At 35.8% G+C, this 20,690-nt stretch overlaps 1 protein-coding gene across 1 annotated transcript; it reads left to right on the plus strand.

Moving 5' to 3' along the window:
- The first annotated feature begins 435 nt into the window (after positions 1-435).
- LOC113236419 (putative protein kinase C delta type homolog) lies at positions 436-19,936 on the plus strand. Its single transcript, XM_026472463.1, has 5 exons — positions 436-770; positions 3,593-3,684; positions 9,251-9,452; positions 11,609-11,738; positions 19,863-19,936. Exons 1-5 carry the CDS (start codon positions 672-674, stop codon positions 19,919-19,921), a joined length of 582 nt encoding a protein of 193 aa, XP_026328248.1. The 5' UTR covers positions 436-671; the 3' UTR covers positions 19,922-19,936.
- The last annotated feature ends 754 nt before the right edge of the window (positions 19,937-20,690 follow it).

Genomic DNA, 20,690 nt, shown 5'->3' on the forward strand with positions numbered 1-20,690 from the left:
TTTACATCTCGCTAATTCCGGAGTAATGTAACGTCGAACACAACGTCTATATGTACGGTATTTTTTCGAAATTATTTGCTGTTCGTTAATACTTAGAAGAGGATATCATCATAAATATGTACTACGAAGTATTATTCCTTTATTAACACGTAGCGGTGAACTGGAATAAACAACCAAAACAATCATTTCATAGATGTGAATCATGCTTTACGGGAGCAGAAACAAACAAACACTGAGGTCATCTAAAAATAAGCATTATCATATATAATTTCATTAAATGTAAGCAGTAGTATTCTTGTGTGAGCATGTGCTTCATTATTTTAAGTACCGTATAATGCTTAAAGTTTCGTTCCGGAGGCGACGGCAATTAGGCGTGTTGACTCACGCGGGCTCCGCCAGACAATCACGAAACCCGTGGTGCGGCTCTTCAGTGCTCCGTTCGACGTAAGTGCTGAAAGTCGTGTAAAAAGTTGTATCCGGCCACGAATAGCCAGCGAGAGCGCGTGGAATTCCGTTTATAAATACGCGACTGCGAACGGCGAGTTTTCCGGCTACGGCGACGTGTGGTGTGTGTAGCGACGCCGTGAGATTGCGCCGGCAGCGGAGCCCCTCGCTCCTGGCGGCTGCAGGGCTGCGCCAGCGGCTCGCAGCGGCGGCATGCGCGGGCGCCGATGATATTCACCGGCGGGGGGGCGCGCCGCCGCACCTCGCCCGCGCCACGGTCGCGTCCTGCCCCGCGATCATCCGCCCAGCCCTTCCAGCCCAACTACGTGAGTTACTTACTATATAACCAATAACAGAACGCTCGATTAAAATATTACGTACAGGACATACCTGATAATCGAACATACCTCTTTTCGAGTTAAGAAAATATTTTTATCGTTTAATCCCTAAATAATTTTGATTTCGGTCTGCCATATTTCTGAAGAAGGTATATGTATATTTACGCGGTGGGTCATTAATTCATTGATCATTACGTAAGCAAAGCAGATGTTTTAATTTTATGGCAACTAGAACGTTAAGTATACTTAAATTTATGATGGTTGGTAGTTATTACCTTGACGCTTAATTTAATTGGTTATCCCACTAATAACATATGAGATTGTCTATTCTATATAGTTTCTATTTTCTGAAAATAAATAGGAATGTAGTTTGATTAATATTACAATGAAATGATACAACAATAATAAAGATCACTGGTTATTTTTGTATATGGCTACGTAGATACCGAAAAGTTTCAATTTGGGGACATTCTGATGACGTCAGTGAATGATACCTGAGTGACGCACCGCAATCCACAGAGTTCCATCAACCGCTCATTGTGGCGTGGCGCAGGCACAGCCGTGGTGGTTCTCTATTTATATCCGTGCATTTACTCGCGATACGCTTCAACCTTGATGCTACAAACACAATTCCTTTTATACTACTCATTTCTTCCACATTCGTACATGATTTTAGATTTGAACAACTTTGTATTCCTAAGGTAACCATAGGTACTTTATTCATTTAGTTATTTGAAACGCTGCTGCCGGAAAAGGCATAAATGGGTTGGACTTTAACTGACAATTAAACAACAATTACAAATTTGAGTTGATCAATGGAAAATTGAGATTTGCAAAAATAAACATAATAATTCATGAACGTAACAAAGGAATGGAATTTTGGCGGAATGAAGATGTGAAAACGTGCTTTTACGCAACTGTTAAAAACCTACTTCAAATTATTACGAGCTCATAACGTAACGCTAATTAAAGCAAGGTTAAGAACAATTAGAAGGAAAATTCCTTAGCATCTTGTTTTTACAAATACACAGTGGATACCATAGCAGATATGCATGTCTATGTATAGGGTGTGTACGTTTGCTTTTAACTATACCAAATGGATGAATGGGCGAAAAATATCAATGGAATAACGTAGTTCACGTGGCGTCCGCTTCTACGAGTAAGATGTAATAAAATTATGAATATCGAATAATTCCTACCGTACGACATGAATAGACTTAATAATTCAAACTCGTAAATCGGACCTATGCCAGGGAATTCATAAAAAAGACCTTGGGCAGGCGTCGTTTTCTATGCAAATGCTGCTAGTATCTTCCCTTTAGCTGAATGGACACTACAGCGTGGCCGGCAACTGTATTTATTGGCTATGGATTCTTGTTTTGGTGACATGTGACTTGGCGATGAATCTCGGTACAGAGCCGACATTGAGGACGGCGGATGTCGACGTGGTTTTGGGTATGTTGCATTAATTTCTCTGCAGCTTTCATCTGCATACGAATAATCCCAATGAATTAATTTTGACGTTAATACTGACCGACAATAGTCTAGTTTCTCATAGAGAAGCGATATAAATATTAATACAGTTTCAACAATCCACAGTGCAGTAGTTCTTCCGGAAGTCACGTCTTAGCCCTAATGCGAGGCCACCACACTTTAAAAATGTAATAATACATTACTTTAATAATAAACCACTTGAACTCGTGATGCCAGTAATTCCAACTTAAAATTCTTATTACGATTGCAGATTTCGTCAAAATGCCTAGAGTATAAAACTTTAGCATGTACAGCAAAAGACTGTTTGAGTCATGTCCATAGCGTCTTCTCGTCTCAAACGTGACCGGATTGTTGGCAATCACTCAAGCTCAAGCCGCTCTAATCGCGCTGTCATTTGCAAAAACAAAACAAACAGTTGATAGTTCTAATGTTTATGTTTCAAAAGAAGCAAACTCGGAAAATTGTTTTGAATTGTCGAGAAAGATATCTTTAGCAAAAGAATTTAGATGTAAGTCTTGTTTCTATTACAAGATGTAGTAACGAGGTATTAAATTGAATAAATGATATGGAAAAGTTTAGACTTTACTACCTAATTAGTTAGGTTAGGTAGTATGCAAACTAATTTCCTATATAGACAAGTCATATGTATCTTACTTGACATTCGCATTACAACATGATTACAACCCTACCCCGATTTGTAGGCGTTAAAAATTGGAACACATATAATTTTAGTGAAGCACGGTTTGACCGTTACCAAATGAGATTTTGTGAGCTTGCCTATTAGCTCCGCAGCTGCGGCTACGTCTATGTCATATAAAATTTAAAATAAATAATAAAAAGTACATTATTTGCGTCTTCTTATTTGTAGTGTACTTATCATTAGTAGATGTAGGAAACAGTGACAATAGTTTGTTTATTTGCACTCAGCGTCTAGAAATCTGTTTGTACCGAAAAAATAGTAAATTATTAATAGATGTAGAGATGCAAACTGATGACTGATGACTTATGCTGCCGCTTTGTTATTTACTCAGATCGTATGTAAATTACTAATAATAATAAAGTAATAATATTAATTTGCCACACACTGTTTTTCTTTTGTCCAGATTTGGGTTAGTGCAACGTCAAAGCCTAGAGATTTGAAATATTGACAGTATGTACACTGTCATATTTACGTTGTAAATTGTAGATGAACATTACAAAAACAAATGACAGTGAATGTATGCGTCATTGTGAGTAGTTACTAACAAAGAATACTCCAGTAATATTGACGAATGTATTGTGGATTGGAGATGACGGCACAATGTTCGTGCTTTCAGTGGTTCCCGGGCACGGGTTGTAGTGAAGGCGAGGTGCGGCGCTCCCGAGGTAAACGAATCACGCAGCGACGATGTGCCATCAAGCATCATAAGTAAGTTTTTCATCCTACATACTTATTTTGCATCTTTGGTGTAGTAAGGCTACATTTACAAAATTACAACTTTTCAGGAGAGAGTTTTAAAGATTCTACGAACGAAATTACTCCATAACTTTTTATACTTAAAGAGGAAAGTTATAAAATTTCACATAGGTACACATAATTTGTTTCATGTAGTTCGTATTATTTTTATTAGTACTTTCATGTGATAAAAGCACTTTTGACACAAGTTTGATCACATGTGGCTTTATTACACCTAGGATAGATTTTATTTTATTCAAATAAACTATACGCCTTTTGCCCCAAAATAGGTCACACACTAGAAAGTAAACCCTCTAGAAAAACTATCAGTAATTGAACCGAAGACAGACAACTAAATTATAAGAGGTATGAAACTGCTTCTCAAACTGTACGTATAACATAATGAAATTAAGTATACTTTATGATTGTAGTTCGAACTTGAGTACTTGTTCATATTTGTAGGTAAACTATAATTTTATTTTAACAAAACAATTGGTGCAAAATAACGAGACCGTGGCTAACAGTTGACATAGTACAATTAAGCCGCTTGCAACAATGTGTCCTTCATATGGACACCTACGTATGGACACGTAGTTGGGGGACTTACAAAGCAATAAACAATGTATGTGTTTAGTAGAGATCTTATTTAATAACATGTAAGATTAATTTGTAGCTAGGCCAGGTCATTGGCACAGAGATATATTATTAATTGCTAACATGTGTTCGCACACAAAACAATCAGATCTGGAAAATACACAAATCTACGAGCGTACTTCTTTTTCTAAAAACATTCCTTTTATATTTCTTGTGGTCGGGGAAAAGAAGAAATTTTTTTTTACGCTAAATTAAGCACTTTCATTAAATATCATCACAACTAGAGTAAAATTTGAACGCCACTAATTAATATGGAGTAATAATTTTTGAAAGAAGAGTTCGTTCCACCATCATAGACGGACGGTGTTCTGCATATTGGTGTGAACCCACAAAATGACAGTTTCGAGATATTTTTAGTAGCAGTAGAGCTTCTTGTGAAAGAGTACGTCCAGGGAAGTACTGCTTGCTAGCTTACGTATTTCTGTTGCCAAACCGGTTTTAAATAGTAAGGGTGCTGGTGAAATTATAGGCGCATAGGACTTGTCATCGTGTGTCTCAGGACCCTCAGGGTGATGGTGATGGTGAGGGTGTGGACGCTATGGCAGTACCCCTCAGATCTTGCGATTTAAAGCTGTGAGTGGCACTACAACTGCTATGGACAAGCGTGTCGCTTACCAGCAGTCGCACGACTTGTTCGTTACGTCACTTGGTATCATAAAAAAAGTTGATTTTTGATAATCTAAACGCGTATATGAGGTCTTGGCCTGTAGTGGCGTTAAATCGCGAAGAGTGGAAAAAGGGAAGGGTGGCCTTTGCCCTGCAGTGGAACAGTAATGACTGAAAAAAAAAAAAGATAATCTATTATCATTACTCTTTTCAACTTCCTTCGCATCAGTCTCTTGATGTTCATGTTTATTCTTGGTACTTTTAACTTGGCTTTTTAAGCACATCCCAATGTGATCCAACATGTCCGTTGAGGTTTGCCCCATGTTTCCATCTAAATTCGCTATGTAAATTGTCAATCTCTTAACTAATATCCATCCCACTTACATGAACAAACCATCGAAAAATTCCCTTTTCTATCCTGGTCAATATATCATATTTCACACCACAACGCTCTCTTACTACTCTGTTCAACACTCTGTCTTTAAAGCTAACATTGCACATACTATGCAAAGTTCACATTTCTATATCATTCACCCAACTATTGTGTTTCTTCTATCACACGCATACTCATTAGGGTATGTCGGGGTTGGAGCCAGCACCCCTCGATGAATAGCTAAAGGCGCCTTTTTCAACACGTTCCGGCTACTCATAAAGGCATACAGAGATCCATTTACCTGATTTTCGACGATTACTCTCCGTTGTCGTTGTCCCTATCTACCGACACGAGATATAGGGTAGGGAGCCCGAAGTCTCCCCGGAAGACCACGGAACAGCGGGCGTCCGGACCAAGCTCTCCGCCAGTGATACGCCTTCACGGGAGTCTCTGGCGGACCTGGACTCGCCGGGGTTTGTGGTTAGCTGAACAAGTTTGTCTGCCCCGGTATCATGTGGTTCGTCCTGCGCGCAGCTAGCGCGTCTTAGTAGTGCCCGAGTCGAGGAGACGCGCGGGGCAAGTGAGTTGCTCTTTAAGTCGGTAGCTATGTCCGGACATTGTCGCAGGACACTGCTACCTGGCATTTCCGGCACTAGTCCGGAGAGCTGGTAGAGGATAAGCTACACATCCTCTGGTTCCTTCGGCCGCGTAGGAATTTGGGAACTGGAGAGACGCCGAATCGGGAAGTAAGCGTGCCTTCAGCTCCGGTACCAATCTAGAAATAAGGAGGGTGCTGTATGTGCACACGGGGCGGTTCACCTAAGGCACTAGCCTTCTGAGAACCAGATGAAGTCCGTACAAACGGGCTGATCTGGGGTTAAGACCTTTTTTTTTTTGACGGTGGGGAAATCTTTATGAATACCCCTGAACCCAGGGAAACTCAGGGGTTATGAGTTAGTTGGGCCCTGTGCGGGCTTGCTCGCACAGGTTATAGTGCACTTCCTGTATAACCAAGGGTTGATAGGGAGGGTTACTATAAACAAGACTTATGTAGAAAGAATGGGGTTGTTACTCTTCGTTCAATATTATCTTTACACTGCCCAGCTACGCAAATTCTTTCACTTCTTCTACCCTTAGGTTACTAATCCTTTTCACCCCTTTTCGACTTTCATCCCTTCAATCGCTATCTTTTCTTTTAGGTACGAACAACAATAGAACTACCCCGGGGGGTGTGCCGACGGCCAAATTCTTGTTTTAGCAGTAGATAAAAGTTACCTTATTCTAATCGTCCTATCTTCGGTATAAAAATCTAAGTTTCCAATTTGTCCACGTCATCAATAAAAATTAAAGTATTTTCATTTGTTAAAAAAGCTATAAAACATGTTTAGCGTATTTAAACTAGATGATTATAATAAACGTTTCAAACCACATTGAAAGGTATGTGTTTTGATTCGCATTGACGGTTTAACGATTTATTTTGTATAAAAAACATTTGATTAAATTTAACTAACTTCTGCTGTCCCGATTTAGCTCTCCGGCTTCTTGAATGGCTTTACCGTTCTAAAAATAAATCCAAGTGATTTATTTACTGTGGCAATTACATAATCGTAATGTGAATTAAAACTTAATTTAGAATCCAGTACAACCCCGAGATCCTTCACTTTTGATTGACGAAATAATGTTACATCATCAACAACATACGAATAGCTTACAGGAGTCTTATTCTTTGTAAAAGTAATTAGATGTCACTTCTCTATATTCAGTGGCATACTGTTGATGATACACCATTTATGCAGGCGGTCAATATTTGTTTGTAATAAACTGCAGTCAGCAGTACTGAAAATTTCGTGGTAGATCGTCGGCGTAAGCGATATAATTACAGGTAATGGATTCCAAAAGATCGTTAATAAATACCACTAAAAGTAGCGGTATCAAACTAGATCCTAGAGGAATTCCGGAAGTAGACACAAAAGGGACAGAATTATAGCCACATACCGCTACCAAATGAGTGCGATTTGCGAGGTATGACTTAAACCATCGCAGAAGGCAGCCATGAATTCCGAGATGGGGCAGTTTTTGACAGAGGATGCTATGATCTACCTTGTCAAATGCCTTCGAAAAGTCTGTGTACAACGAGTCCACCTCCCTCCGTCTATTAAAAGCCTTATTTATGAAATGTACATAAGTTAACAGATTTGTGGATGTGGAGCGTCCTTTGACAAAACCATGCTGTCTTTCATTGATAATGGGCTTAAAGTGGCAATAGAGATGTTTAACTATTAAACTTTCGATTATCTTGCTAAAACAACAAAGAATGCTCACAGGGCAATATTTTTTATATCTGACTTACTTCCTTATGTATTGGGACGATTTTTGTTATTTTCCAAAGTTTAGGAAAATATCCTGCCCTGCCTTTTATAAAATAGTACCACCAGTGGCCTTATCAATACAACAACACAGTTTTTTTACCAGTACAGCAGGTATACCATTTGCACCTGAGCCCTTTGTTATGTCTAATGCTGTTAAATCTCTATAGTTGATTTAACATCTAGTTCAGTAATATTAAAATTTGATAGACAGATGTTTGATTCTAGAAAACTTACATATTTACTAGTAGAGGGTTCGTTGTACACTGAAGAAAAGTGATTGGCAAAAAGGTTAGCAATGCCATTACCGTTATCTGCCGAATTGGAATCATAATGCATTTGTCGCGGCAAATCGTTTGTCGTTTTTTTTTGACTTCGCATATTTCCAAATATCTATCTGTCTTGAGATTTTCCTCTACACGACTCATGTAACCCTTAAAGCACTTATCATATACCAACTTGAGCCCTCAACATAGCGAACGTGTCATAATCACGTGGGTTCCCAAATTTTTTATATTTAGTGTGATACTTTTCTTTTTCATGAATATAGGTATATATAATAATAGGTAACATACTTTCGATATCAGTTTAAAGCTTTTGATATTTCTTATATTTATGGAATAATCGCCTGGGCACACTTAACGATTACACCCTGTATATGTACATTGGCTTAATCCTAAAAAATCAATTACCAAAAACAAAGTAAATCCATCCAGGATCGCAATAAACATGCATAATTAGTCGCTGTACGTAGCTATAAATAAAGTACAAGATTTTTGTTTGACAAGACTCTCGTTTAAATTGGAGTTGGTGGTGGATAGAAGATGTGGAAAGCTTAAGGGTTAACAGGTTCTAGTTGTCATAGTAACCCTTTTTTTTTAACAGTTTACGTGTGCTTCAAATCTAATAACACAACAAAATAATAACATTAATTCAACAGGTGCGTCATTTGAGTAGCAAAGTCAAAAGTCAGTAAGTTGGTTTGCTAATCATATCATTGATTATTGAGTGATAGTGAACTGATAGACATACATTTTTTTAATCTGCAGTACCTAACAAACTGGTTATTCCAATTTTACAAAACAGATGACATATATCCATGCATAACATAAACAAAGTTATTGACATATAAGTAGTAGTAGAGCTGGATTTTCTATATTTGTAATAGACGTACCACTGCGTACACCAAATGACCAGGTATGACCAGATGTAGTAGCAGTAGAGCTCCTTGTGAAAGATTTCGTTCAGGGAAGTACTACTACCTTACCTATTTCTGCCGCCAAGCAGCAATGTGAGCATTACTGCATTCCGGTTTCGAAGGGCTTGGGTGCTGGTGAAATAACAGGCACGTGGGACTTGTCACCTTATGTCTCAGAGTGACGGTACAGTACACCTTAGATCTTTGAGATTTAAAGCTCTGATTGGCACTGAAACTGTCACGGACAGGCGTGTCGTTTCCACCAGGTCCACGTCACTTGGTCTCATAAAAAAAGTTTTAACATAGGTTATCCAGAACTAATTCCTTCGTTTTTCTTTTCAGAGTACACGAAGTAAATGGTCACCGTTTCGTAGCCAAGTTCTTTCGTCAGCCCACGTTTTGTGCGTTCTGCAAAGAGTTCCTCTGGGGCTTTGGGAAACAAGGATACCGGTGCATAGTGTGCCAGACCGCTGTACACAAGAGATGCCACAATAAACTGTTAGGAAAATGTACGGGTTCGCCTGCGGAATCTGCATCAACTGTGGTAAGAGTTTTCTCGGTAGACCTTACGAGTCGATACTAACCTAAGCTCGGATTCATATTTTTCCCGTACTTATACGGTACATTTTGCTTGTGTCGAACGACAGGAACACTTTATTTTAGAAATTATTTTTTTTACAAAATTAAATTAATTTAGGAAATGAAACTATTTTTCCGGATTTAAATCGCGTATATTTGTTTTTTCAAACAAACCGACGTTTCGGGCCCTTTACAGGTCCCATGGTCACGGTTGACTGAGGTGGTACAGTCTTCAACCAGTTATGTCTAATATTAATGCAAACCACCAAACCACCCTATTTTTTCACTATAGTTACAATAGTTATTAATTAAATACCTTATTTTTAATTTTACAAAGAAAACATTCCAATTTACGCTACATTAAGTTTTACAAATTATTTTATTGAATGAATTTTTATTAAGTTTAATTTATTATTAATTATTAATAGAAATTAGAATAAACTAAAACATATTAATTAGTACTGCAGTCTTATGTCTGTTTGGGATTTTTCATTAGAGGAAATACTGGATCCCAAACTGGTGGTACGGAGAAACCATCTTCCCTGTTGAAATTAGGATGTTTTTTAATTTCAATGGCCTCTCGCAGCATCCTGGGTAGATAACGGACCTCTTTTGCAAAGACCTGGGGTTTGTCAAACTTCATTGAATGTGTAGGTTTATCCATGACATGCTCGCAGACTGCAGAAGTCTGCAGTCTGCGAGCATGTCATGGATAAACCTACAGAAGTCTGCAGTCTGCGTGGTTTGCATTCATATTAGACATAACTGGTTGAAGACTGTACCACCTCAGTCAACCGTGACCATGGGACCTGTAAAGGGCCCGAAACGTCGGTTTGTTTGAAAAAACAAATATACGCGATTTAAATCCGGAAAAATAGTTTCATTTCCTATGTGTAACAATCGCGAAAACCTAAGAACTTAAATTAATTTTGCGAAATTAAAGCCGTTTGAATAATGTATATCGTATACTATTTGTGTTCTATTTAGTTCAGTACGATACAAAAAAAAATCATTGGTATATGTAAAGTATCTATTTCCAAAGTGTATTAATTCAATATTTTCACTGTTCGCATAACAGTGAAAGTATTGAACCAACTAAAGTCATTTGATGTTGTATACTCTTAACAAAATCATATATTATCTTAGTAGTATCTATATAAAAGACAATAGGCTGTTGTAACCGCTGTGCTTTTCCGTAATTTGCAATATTCACGTCAAGAAGAACGTTGCAATAAAGCCTGCACTTCGGTTCTCTCTTGCATATCATAACACGCTTTACCTCCATTGTACCCGTACTTGGCGTATATGAGTTATTATTAGTGTTACAACAAATACTATATTCGGCCTCAGGATGAATATCGAAATTTGGCCAGGAGCGTGGGCGAATAGCCGTATGTTCGGGCAAACTATTCGGTCTGATACACGTACCTACAAAAATTGTCCTAAAAATAAAGTATTTATTAACTTTAGTTACCCATCATAAATAATTTTGTAGAATAAAACAAACAAGTGATTTCATTTTCAAGTATAAACTTATAAAATTTGAATTTATGACATTGTGATGGATTAATTTTTATTTCATTTCACTTGGATTAACTTAAAAAAGATCTCTTCTAGAGATAAGCTCCTTTGTATATGTCCTTTATAACTTGTTTCATGTATCTTTTCTTTGTGCAATAAAGAGTTATTATTATTATTATTAAAAAAATAATTTTATTTTGGTTGCAAATAAATAAGTACTTGTTAGCGTTTATTTAATCATGACGAAACGACATACATATTAAGTAAGTAGTTAACATTGGATTGCTATCTTTTTTTATCTCTTAGAAAAAATAACTTGGTTATGTTACATTTGCCTTGTTTTTGAGATAAATAAGCGAAAAATTGTACTTTCTTGAACTTATAATGTATGTTCAGCATTATTACTAGTAATATAATAATTTACTGTGTTTTTTCTTACTTCTTACTCTTGGTATTAGGTATTCGATATTCGGCCGAAAAAAAAACAGGCCGAATAAGCTGAATACCGAATATTAACTGAATATTCGTTGCAACTCTAGTTATACATTAAGCCTATATGAGTAATAATTGAAAAAAATGAAACTGGTTTTCTTATTACAGTATCTTCGAGAGCGGTTCAAAGTAGATGTACCACATCGCTTTCGGCCACATTCGTTCATGTCACCGACTTTTTGCGATCACTGTGGCGGACTACTCTACGGTTTTTTTAAGCAGGATCTCAAGTGCGAAGGTACATACATACACTTGTTACTAATGCTGATAATAAAATGTCATCTCTAATTTAGACGCTAAATAGAGCCACGCTATCTGAGGCACAGTAGAAAAAGCGTTAAATCTGGCTTCGTTGTATATAAAATTGCTTATATGCTGACAGAATAGCTTGCTCATCCCAAGTGACTAATAGCACTTTGTGATATTGTACGTGCTTAATGATAACGAGTAAGTTATTTGGGGCAACCCTCTAGACTGTCATATGCCATTTATAATTGGCATAAATGCACACTAATTTTAACGGCTGTGTGCTCCCTTATCCGCGATGTTACCTCTCGATGAAAGAAAAAACGCTCGTATGACTCATATTGAAAAAATTGTACGAGTTTTATTTAAACAACATTAAAATAGGTTCAGAGAATGTAAATCACATTTCCCAGTGGTGAAATACAATATTTATTTATTTTGTTGTATGTGGATTGATTTCAAAGGAAAAATACGTTGTTACCAGAAAATAGAAAAACTAAAAAGTAACTGTAAAATCACTATTTTTGCAATTGTAAAATCTACCCAAAGAATAATATCTGAAATTCAAATAATTTATTGTGTCTCAGATACTTTTTTATTTTTATAAAAAGTAACTAAATCTCAGAAATTTTTAGACATTCCTAAGTCTAATAGGATGTCAAAAGTATTGTTTTGGTAAAAAAATTTCAACTCGTAAGTCATAAATTCAAAAGTTACAATTAAAAAAACTTGCTGTAATCTGGCTGAAAATTGGAACGTGGAGTCTGTACGACTCCTTAATGAATATTTGTCTCGTGATTTTTAACGGGGCTGTCGTACAAGCGTTTTTTGTGTTTCTCGGGAAGAAATCTCTAATCACGACATTAATGCCAAAAAGCCAGAGCTTAGTAGAGGCGAAGCGCGGTGCTTGTGGAGCCATAATCCGAACTTAGGTAATACTCGTTTTTTTACAATTATCGTATCGTTTTTTAAACTTGCGTTGATGCGTCGTCATTCATTTTTGAGTTACTCCGTTCGGTACAATACTAATAAAAAATTATAAAGAGTTTTCTGTGTTTGTTAGTGTGCTTATTTTATTTTTAATTCTAAGATGTGCCTACCGAGCTAATGCAATGATATCTGCTGTTTCTATATCGCTCATTACACGTCGAACCGACCACATAATTGTAATTGAAGATTGCTATATATTTTTAAATTTTGCAGACGCATTATACTAATGTTAGAATACAAGTCATGTAGTGTTATATTAATAAGATAGTATGCTCGATTTTAATTGCAAGAAATTACAAAAACCGTCTCTCGGGCGAATCAAAATCATTCAAAATAAAATAATATATCTACCGTCGAACTCAGTTGTACAAAATCATGCAAAAAGTCGATTTTGAAGATCACTCATCGATTTTTCTATTGTGTGGTGTATTTAAACACTATGTCTGTTATTAATAAATCATTATCAATTTGTTTATCTTTTTTTTTTCATTTCATTTGCATATTTCACGATAAACTCACCAATTTAAACATTTTAAAATTTTGTGCCTTATTTAAATCTAAAAAAACAGTGATTAATTGCAATTGGAACTGAAACAGGCTCTTTATTTAAAGTCTTTAAAAAAGTGTTACCAGATGGTGTCATAGTCTATCATTTTACAGGCTGACTTGCATTGAACTGAAAACGCACATAAATCAATGATTTCCATTATTGCATGTGCAGCATGTGTCTGCAAAATATATAAAAAATCTGAATCTTAATTATTTAATATCCGGTTTGGTATGGAATGAGCAATATTTGTATATAATATATGTGTATATTTCTTTACTTGATTTGGTACGTACTGTCTCGAAATAATTATATTGTGTATATTTGTGCAAGAATAGTTCTTAAAAATTAACTTTAAATAACAATGTACTAAATTGAATAATATATTTGTCACTAATAAAATTTTTACAAATGGAGCATAGTAGTAGTATGAGCGTAGTAGAAGTAGAGTACTTTTTCTTTCAATTAGTCGCGTAATCAAAATAAAAATAATTATATTTTATATCATTATGTATAATTCTAGGTGTAGCGATGAATGCGTATGAATGTGGGTTTGGTACTAATGATAAGTGAGCAAGACAGACAAATTAATTTTACAGAATTTTATAGAAAGGCGTCAAGTACCAGTACTGTCAAATTTATAATTAGATTAAAGAGAATCAGAATTAAGATTATTAATATTTTAAAATAAGTGCTTCATACTCTCGTAGGGAGCGAAACACGTGTCGGGTATATTTTTGGTGGAGGTATTTATACACACATCAAAAGTGTCAAGGGATCAAGCACGTTTTTGTTGATTGCAGAAAATCTTGTTTTTAATGAATTTTGAACACCAATGGATTTTTTATCAATTCTATTTTCAAATTCAAATTATAAGATTGACCAAAAAATGCATCGGTGTTAAAAATGTTAATTAAAAACATGATTTTCAGTAATGTGCAAAAACGTGCCTGATTCCCAGACTCTTTTGATGTATTTGTTGCGCTTGTGTTATGTAGTTGTTTGATTAATTGTGTGCGGAGGGAATAGGAAAATTAACTGTATGCGAAATAATATTCAATACTAGCGCAGATATTTTGCGTGATTTAACCATCGCTGGGTTCGTGGAGTAGTAATTAATTTACTTCCATTTTTATTAACATGGATGTTCGTAAAGTTATGCCCGGGCCTATTAATTATTTAGAATAAGAACCTATAAAATTATTTTATTAATAAATTTACCTTTATTAAATTAATATATGGGCACAGACTATAAAAACAAAAGATGCAAATAGTTTTATAGAGATTATTGTAGGTCGCTACCATCGAGCATATTCTATGGTCGCTACACTGCGGAGGCGTATGTGTGGGTCTTTTACCTATTTGTAAATTTTACATTTACCTAAAGTTTAAGTTTTAATTTTGTAATCTAGTTATTTATCCATACGCTACATCTAAATATATTTATTTGATAATTCATAGTAAAAGTAACAGCTTCAAAAAAACAGGAATAAAAACATACAGCCAATTGGGTACAGGTTTCCAACCACGTTAGTTTTTTGAAATACTTTTCCATTAGAAAATGTATAAATTAGGTATCAATGGACAGCATCGTGAAAACGAAAGAATGAATTTTTACTACAGAATATTGTATTTCATTGTAGCTGACGTAGCCTGTCATCCTTAGACATAAGTTAACATGTCTCATGTTCTTGTAATGTCACCAGTACCCTTACCCTTCAAAACCTGAACGCAACAATGCCTACATTACTGTTTGGCGGCAGAAATAATAAATTCTCCTCACCATTTTTTGGTGGCGCTTGCGCGCTCTCACGTCCAGGTATGGTGGCAGTGCCTACCTGGACGAACTATTTCACTAGAAGCTCTACTGCTACAAAACTCTATTAAGATTCGACTGCTAGTGCACGTAGATTTTAGCAGAATAACGAATATTATAATAATTGCAATATAATCTCAGACGAATCTTTTGTGTAATTAAAATGACTAGAACTTTTAACAAAATTAGCAGATTTGGGGCTCTGATGTCATCGTTAGATTTAATGATAGGATCATTAAAAAAACAAAGTACGTAAGTAGTAACTATTTCACGGATTGTACATAGGGCGCACTATAAGTTTCCGAAATTGGCCACTTACATAAACAATATTTAAAAAGTTAATACAACATTTGTAACAAAATGGAACTTTTGGGTGTAGAATACAGTTTGTTTCATCTGTCACTTGTTTTTACATTTTGGCGTCATTTTAGAAATTGGTTGTCTACATCACCATGGATTTAACTCGTGAATATTTTCGTAGTATGATTTTCTACGACTTTAAAGTTAAGGTAAGTTTCTAAGTTTGAGCGGAGCTTCCCTCGGGATTTTGGCGATGAAGCACCATGCAAGACGACTATTTATAGCTGGTTTGCAGAATTCAAGCGGTCGTGTGAATCTCAGTGACGAATTTCGTGATGGTCGTCCGTCCACTGCTGTGAACAACAAAAACGTCGATGCTGTGCGCTGTATGATCAAAACAGACAGGCATGTGACATATCTTGAGATTCGGGCATCTTATAGGTATAGGCATGAGTCAAATACAATCAATACTACACAAACATTTGGGTGTGAAAAAGCTGTGCTCTCAGTGGATCCCACACAATTTGGCTGAGGCTCAAAAAACGGATCGCGTCACTTGGTGCAATGCCATGCTTATCAGATTCAACGAAGCGGCGTCAAATTTGGTGTGGGATAGCAACAGGTGATTTATAGTTTCGATCCCAAAACAAAGCAGCAATCGAGCGATTGCTTCTTTTTTTTAATAAAACTGGACACGTGGCTACTGTTGCTCTGGAGAATCGTTGTACCGTGAATAGTGATTGGTACACGACTATTTGTTTGCCGGAAGTTATTGACAAACTCCGTAAAAATAACCGTAAACGCCGTATCATCTTGCACCACGATAATGCCAGTTCTCACACGGCCAGACAGACAAATGAATTTTTGAAGGTGAACAACGTTGACCTTATGAGCCATCCCGCATACAGTCCCGATCTGGCACCTTGTGACTTTTATTATTAATAAGAATTATTAAAGAAAGATTATAAAAAAGGGATTTGATACGCTTGACCATGTCGTGCTGCTCCAGGCCATGGAGGAATGTGGAATCGCGTGGCCTACCAATACCTGGTTCCGAAATTACCTCTCCAGCAGAACCATCCGTACCGCTACAGACGGAACTGTGGGCGAACAATGTGAAGTCACGCTAGGGGTACCTACAGGATCAGTCTATGGCCCTATTGGGTACATAATGCTAGTAAACAGTATAGTCAACGTAATACAGCATTGTAAGGTGTATATGTATGCCGATGACATGTGTCTATTATACTCAGCGAAAAACCTAAACGAAGTTCGTAATAAAATACAAAATGATTTTGAGAATATCACAAAATGGGCACATGACAACGGCATAATCATGAATTAGAAACAACTAAGTGTTTGCATATACATTCTCCGTACAACAAAAGGGCCAAAAACTTAAATTATGACAACTTTACCGTTATTGAATACACCTAAGAATGCTTGCATGCTGTTAAGGCCGGCTGTAAATGCGAACCATTGAAGCAAGTCAAGCAATACAAGTATTGAGGATTATGGGTTGGTACAAATTTTAACTGGAAATTGCATGTTGAGGAACTCTGCAAAATTCTTGGGCCGTTTTAGGAAAGTTCTATCAGGTAAAGAATGTATTGAATAAGCGAACATTGCTGATAGTGTATTATGCGTTGGGAGATTCTTAAATAAATTATGGTGTGAATGTTTATGATCGTTCCTTCAATACTTACCTGGACAAAGTCAAGATCCTACAAACAAGGTTAATTAAATATTTAGTAAACAATAAAATAAAACGCGATTGTAAGGGTGATTATAATAAATTATATTATTTTCTTAAAATGCCGCCAGTCCACTTGAAATCGTAATACCAAATTGCATTAGATAATTATTGTAGTAATGAATTTAAAATACCCGTTTCCAATAAATATAAGAAAAAAAGGGTTCGTGAAAATAAGTTCGTACAACCTAAGGCTATGAATTAGTATGGTAGGAGGATAAATAAATATGTCGTACCTCGTATATATAATGATATGGGATTCTTAAGAAAAAGTCCTACAATTACTAAGCAACTTATAAAAGTTAAAATAAAAAAAGGCGCTATTGAATGAAATTCTGATTTGAGAACTTGCATATCTTATATATTATTGTAATTGTTATTGTTGTTTTGTTAAATAAGTAAGTTTGACCTGTATGAGAAGTACCTTCTCACTGCTAGGTACCTATTTAATCATTAAGTATAACTTTAATTGTGTAAGAGCGTGCTTGCCAACAAAGTGTTTCCAGATTGGCGGGAGATAGATTTGTGTAAAATGTATACTTTTGAAAAATAAATAAATAAAAAAAAATATTTCCAAAAATTAAAAACCAGTTACGCGGTCAACGATTTTCATCACCAGAAGAGGCTGTCGAAGAGTTTGAAAAATATGTTTCAGGGATTGTCACAGAGGAGTGGCATAAATGTTTTCAAAATTGGTTCATTCGTATGAAAAGTGCATTAACGCTAACGGAGAATATTTTGAGAAACAATAAATTCATTTCTGACCAATTATACTATTTTTTACTTATTCGTTCCGGAAACTTATAGTGCGCCCCACGTATGTATAGTATCCAACCCATTTACGTGTCACTGCTAAGCACTTTAGTTATTCTCTATACGTTTCCGACTTGTAGATTTCGAGAGTGGTACTGGTCGTCAAAGTGGGTTTTTCTATAAATTGCTATTTTAGGTGTGAAATAGTGTTTAATGAAACTCCTGAAGCAATCAAGCAAATATCGTCAAGTTAGTTATTCAACAATGTCAAATGAATGATAGAAATCACTTAAATATGAAATCGAATTTTCGGCGATCAATAATGTAATGTAGATTACTATTTTGATTTTATAACTAGTGTTCTAGTGCACATATTATTTTAAAATATAATAAAATTTATAACAAATGCAACATAACTTTGAAGCTTGGATTTAAGAAACGGTAATGTAATCTAACAGTACCATTCAACTTTTCCGCATTTTTAGCAAATATTAAAGGATGCTTTTCCTTTTTAACCGACTTCAAAAAAAGGAGAAGGTTTTCACTTCGACTAAATGTATATGTATGTATGTATGTATGTTTTTTTGTATGTATGTTACGTGATAACTCATTTGTGAACCGATTTTGATGATTCTTTTTTGTTGGAAAGAGGGTACATCAGAAGTGGTTCCATTTAAATTTGAAGAAAATATTCCACCTCTATGGATGGCAAACTAGGTGATGAATGACTTTTCAGGCCAATTTTTTTTGTAAATTATTATGCTATTTGTTTTCAGGGACCATTAAGCACTTAGTAGTCGCCTTACTATAGTATTATTTTGTACCTAAGTGTCAGTTCTCAGTTCTACCAAATTCCCAAATATTTTTACCTATTTAAAATTTTTGATACGTTGTTACGTAACAAAAATTACAGTGATAATACAGAACAGTAAGTATATCAGAATAAATTGCTACGATTCCAATTAAATTGCTACCAAGGGAATTCCACTAGGCAAGAGTCGGGTAGAAAAAATCTTCAGTGTATTAAATACATGTACTACATATTGAATATTAATAACGTTTACATACTTATAACGCTTTTATAGAAAAACACAGGAAAGTATAATTACACTATGTAAGAAGGTAATTAAGGTAATTAAGGTACAGGGGAGAAAAGACTAGTTGGAGTTCACAAGTATTCTCTGAAGGGACAACAATCAAAACTCTCTTTATACTTCACACGACTTCCACAACTTCGGTTCTATCTTTATTTTTTTATAATATCAAGTGACGGAACGAACAAGTCGTGCGCGTGATGGTAAGCTACACGCCTGTCCATAACAGTTACAGTGCCATTCAGAGCTTTAAATTGCAAAGATCTGAGGGGCACTACCACTGCGCCCGCCACCCTGAGACATAAGTTGACAAGTCCCATGTGCATGTAATTTCACCGGCGCCCTTACCTTTCAAAACTGGAACACAGTAATGCTGACATTACTGCATGGCGGCAGAAATAGGTAACGTGGCAGTACTACCCTGGACGAACTCTTTCACAAGGAGCTCTACTGCTACTAAATCTGGTCATACCTGGTCATTTGGTGTACGCAGTGGTACGTCTATTACAAATATAGGAAATCCATAATCTTCTTAGAGCCGTGATAGCCTAATCGTTTCACCGCCTCGCAAGCAGTTCGAATTCGGGCTCGCACCTCTGAATTTTTTGGAATATATGTGCGAAATTTAATTTGAATTTTATCATGAGCTTTTCGGTGAAGAAAAACATCGTGATGAAACCTGCACGTCGAAGAAGGTTCACAACCCTCGGACAATGTGTAAAGTCCCCAACCCGTGCCTAGCAGTGCAGTGGGAAGTATAAATGGGTTGATGATGATGATGATAATCTTCTCTATAAAGTTAACTTAGACTTAATATTCTACACCATCCATTCCGTTGTCATTTGTTACAATTATTGTTACAGTTAAAAATTCAATTCAAAATAACCTACGCCAGAGTCGTAGTAACAATACTTCCTGCTGACGATGAAAAAACCGCGTCGTGATGAAACCTGCATGTCGGTTAGAAGAAGAAGGTTCTCAATACTTGGGAAAAATGTGAAGTCCCCAACCCTCATTGGGAAAGCGTTGATTATGGCCTAAACATCGTCTCATATGAGACGAAACAGTTGTAGAACGCAGGATAATGGGTTGTTGGTGAAGATAGTGATGAACTGACCTCATAGTTGTTAGTTATAACGTTCGTAGCTCGTAGCGTATGTCGTAGCTGCAAAAGTCTACGACCACTTATACATTAATTTCTAACACATGTATATAATCAATTTATTTCTATTTACACAGACCTTTTTAGCACAAGAAACAACACAAACGACGTCTTTGGATTACCGAAATAAATATTTTAACTTCACAGAAAAATAAATAATTATTGTTCTTGATTTTTGGGTTTTCTTTTAAATTTCAATTTTTTGTTTCGTTTGAGAATGAAATTATTGAAATTTACTTACGGAAATTATTAAACTGTGTTTAGGAATTGGTTAGCTAGCTTAAATAGATATTTAAATAGTAGATATATCAGTGGCTATTTTAACATGAACATAAAAATAGAAGCAAATGTCGACCGCAATTGTGTATAAATAGATGGTATTTGGAAATTAGATCAACGTCTGTGTACTCAGACTTTAAAGTTAAAACTTTTTCGGTAATTTAATTGTCAAGAACTTTATTAATGCTTTGCGTACTATTTTAAATTATAAATTAAATTATTTAGTATTTAGTGGTGTATTTAGAGCGTA

This window comes from Hyposmocoma kahamanoa, unplaced genomic scaffold, assembly GCF_003589595.1.
Source record: "Hyposmocoma kahamanoa isolate Upper Pololo Valley unplaced genomic scaffold, ASM358959v1 92, whole genome shotgun sequence".
NCBI lineage: Eukaryota > Metazoa > Arthropoda > Insecta > Lepidoptera > Cosmopterigidae > Hyposmocoma > Hyposmocoma kahamanoa.

Coding starts and splice junctions, on each gene's coding strand:
- LOC113236419 (XM_026472463.1), top strand. CDS start 672: ATGATATTCACCGGCGGGGGGGCGCGCCGCCGCACCTCGCCCGCGCCA. Junction 771..3,592: donor AGCCCTTCCAGCCCAACTAC/GTGAGTTACTTA, acceptor TCGTGCTTTCAG/TGGTTCCCGGGCACGGGTTG. Junction 11,739..19,862: donor GCAGGATCTCAAGTGCGAAG/GTACATACATAC, acceptor TTATTGTTACAG/TTAAAAATTCAATTCAAAAT.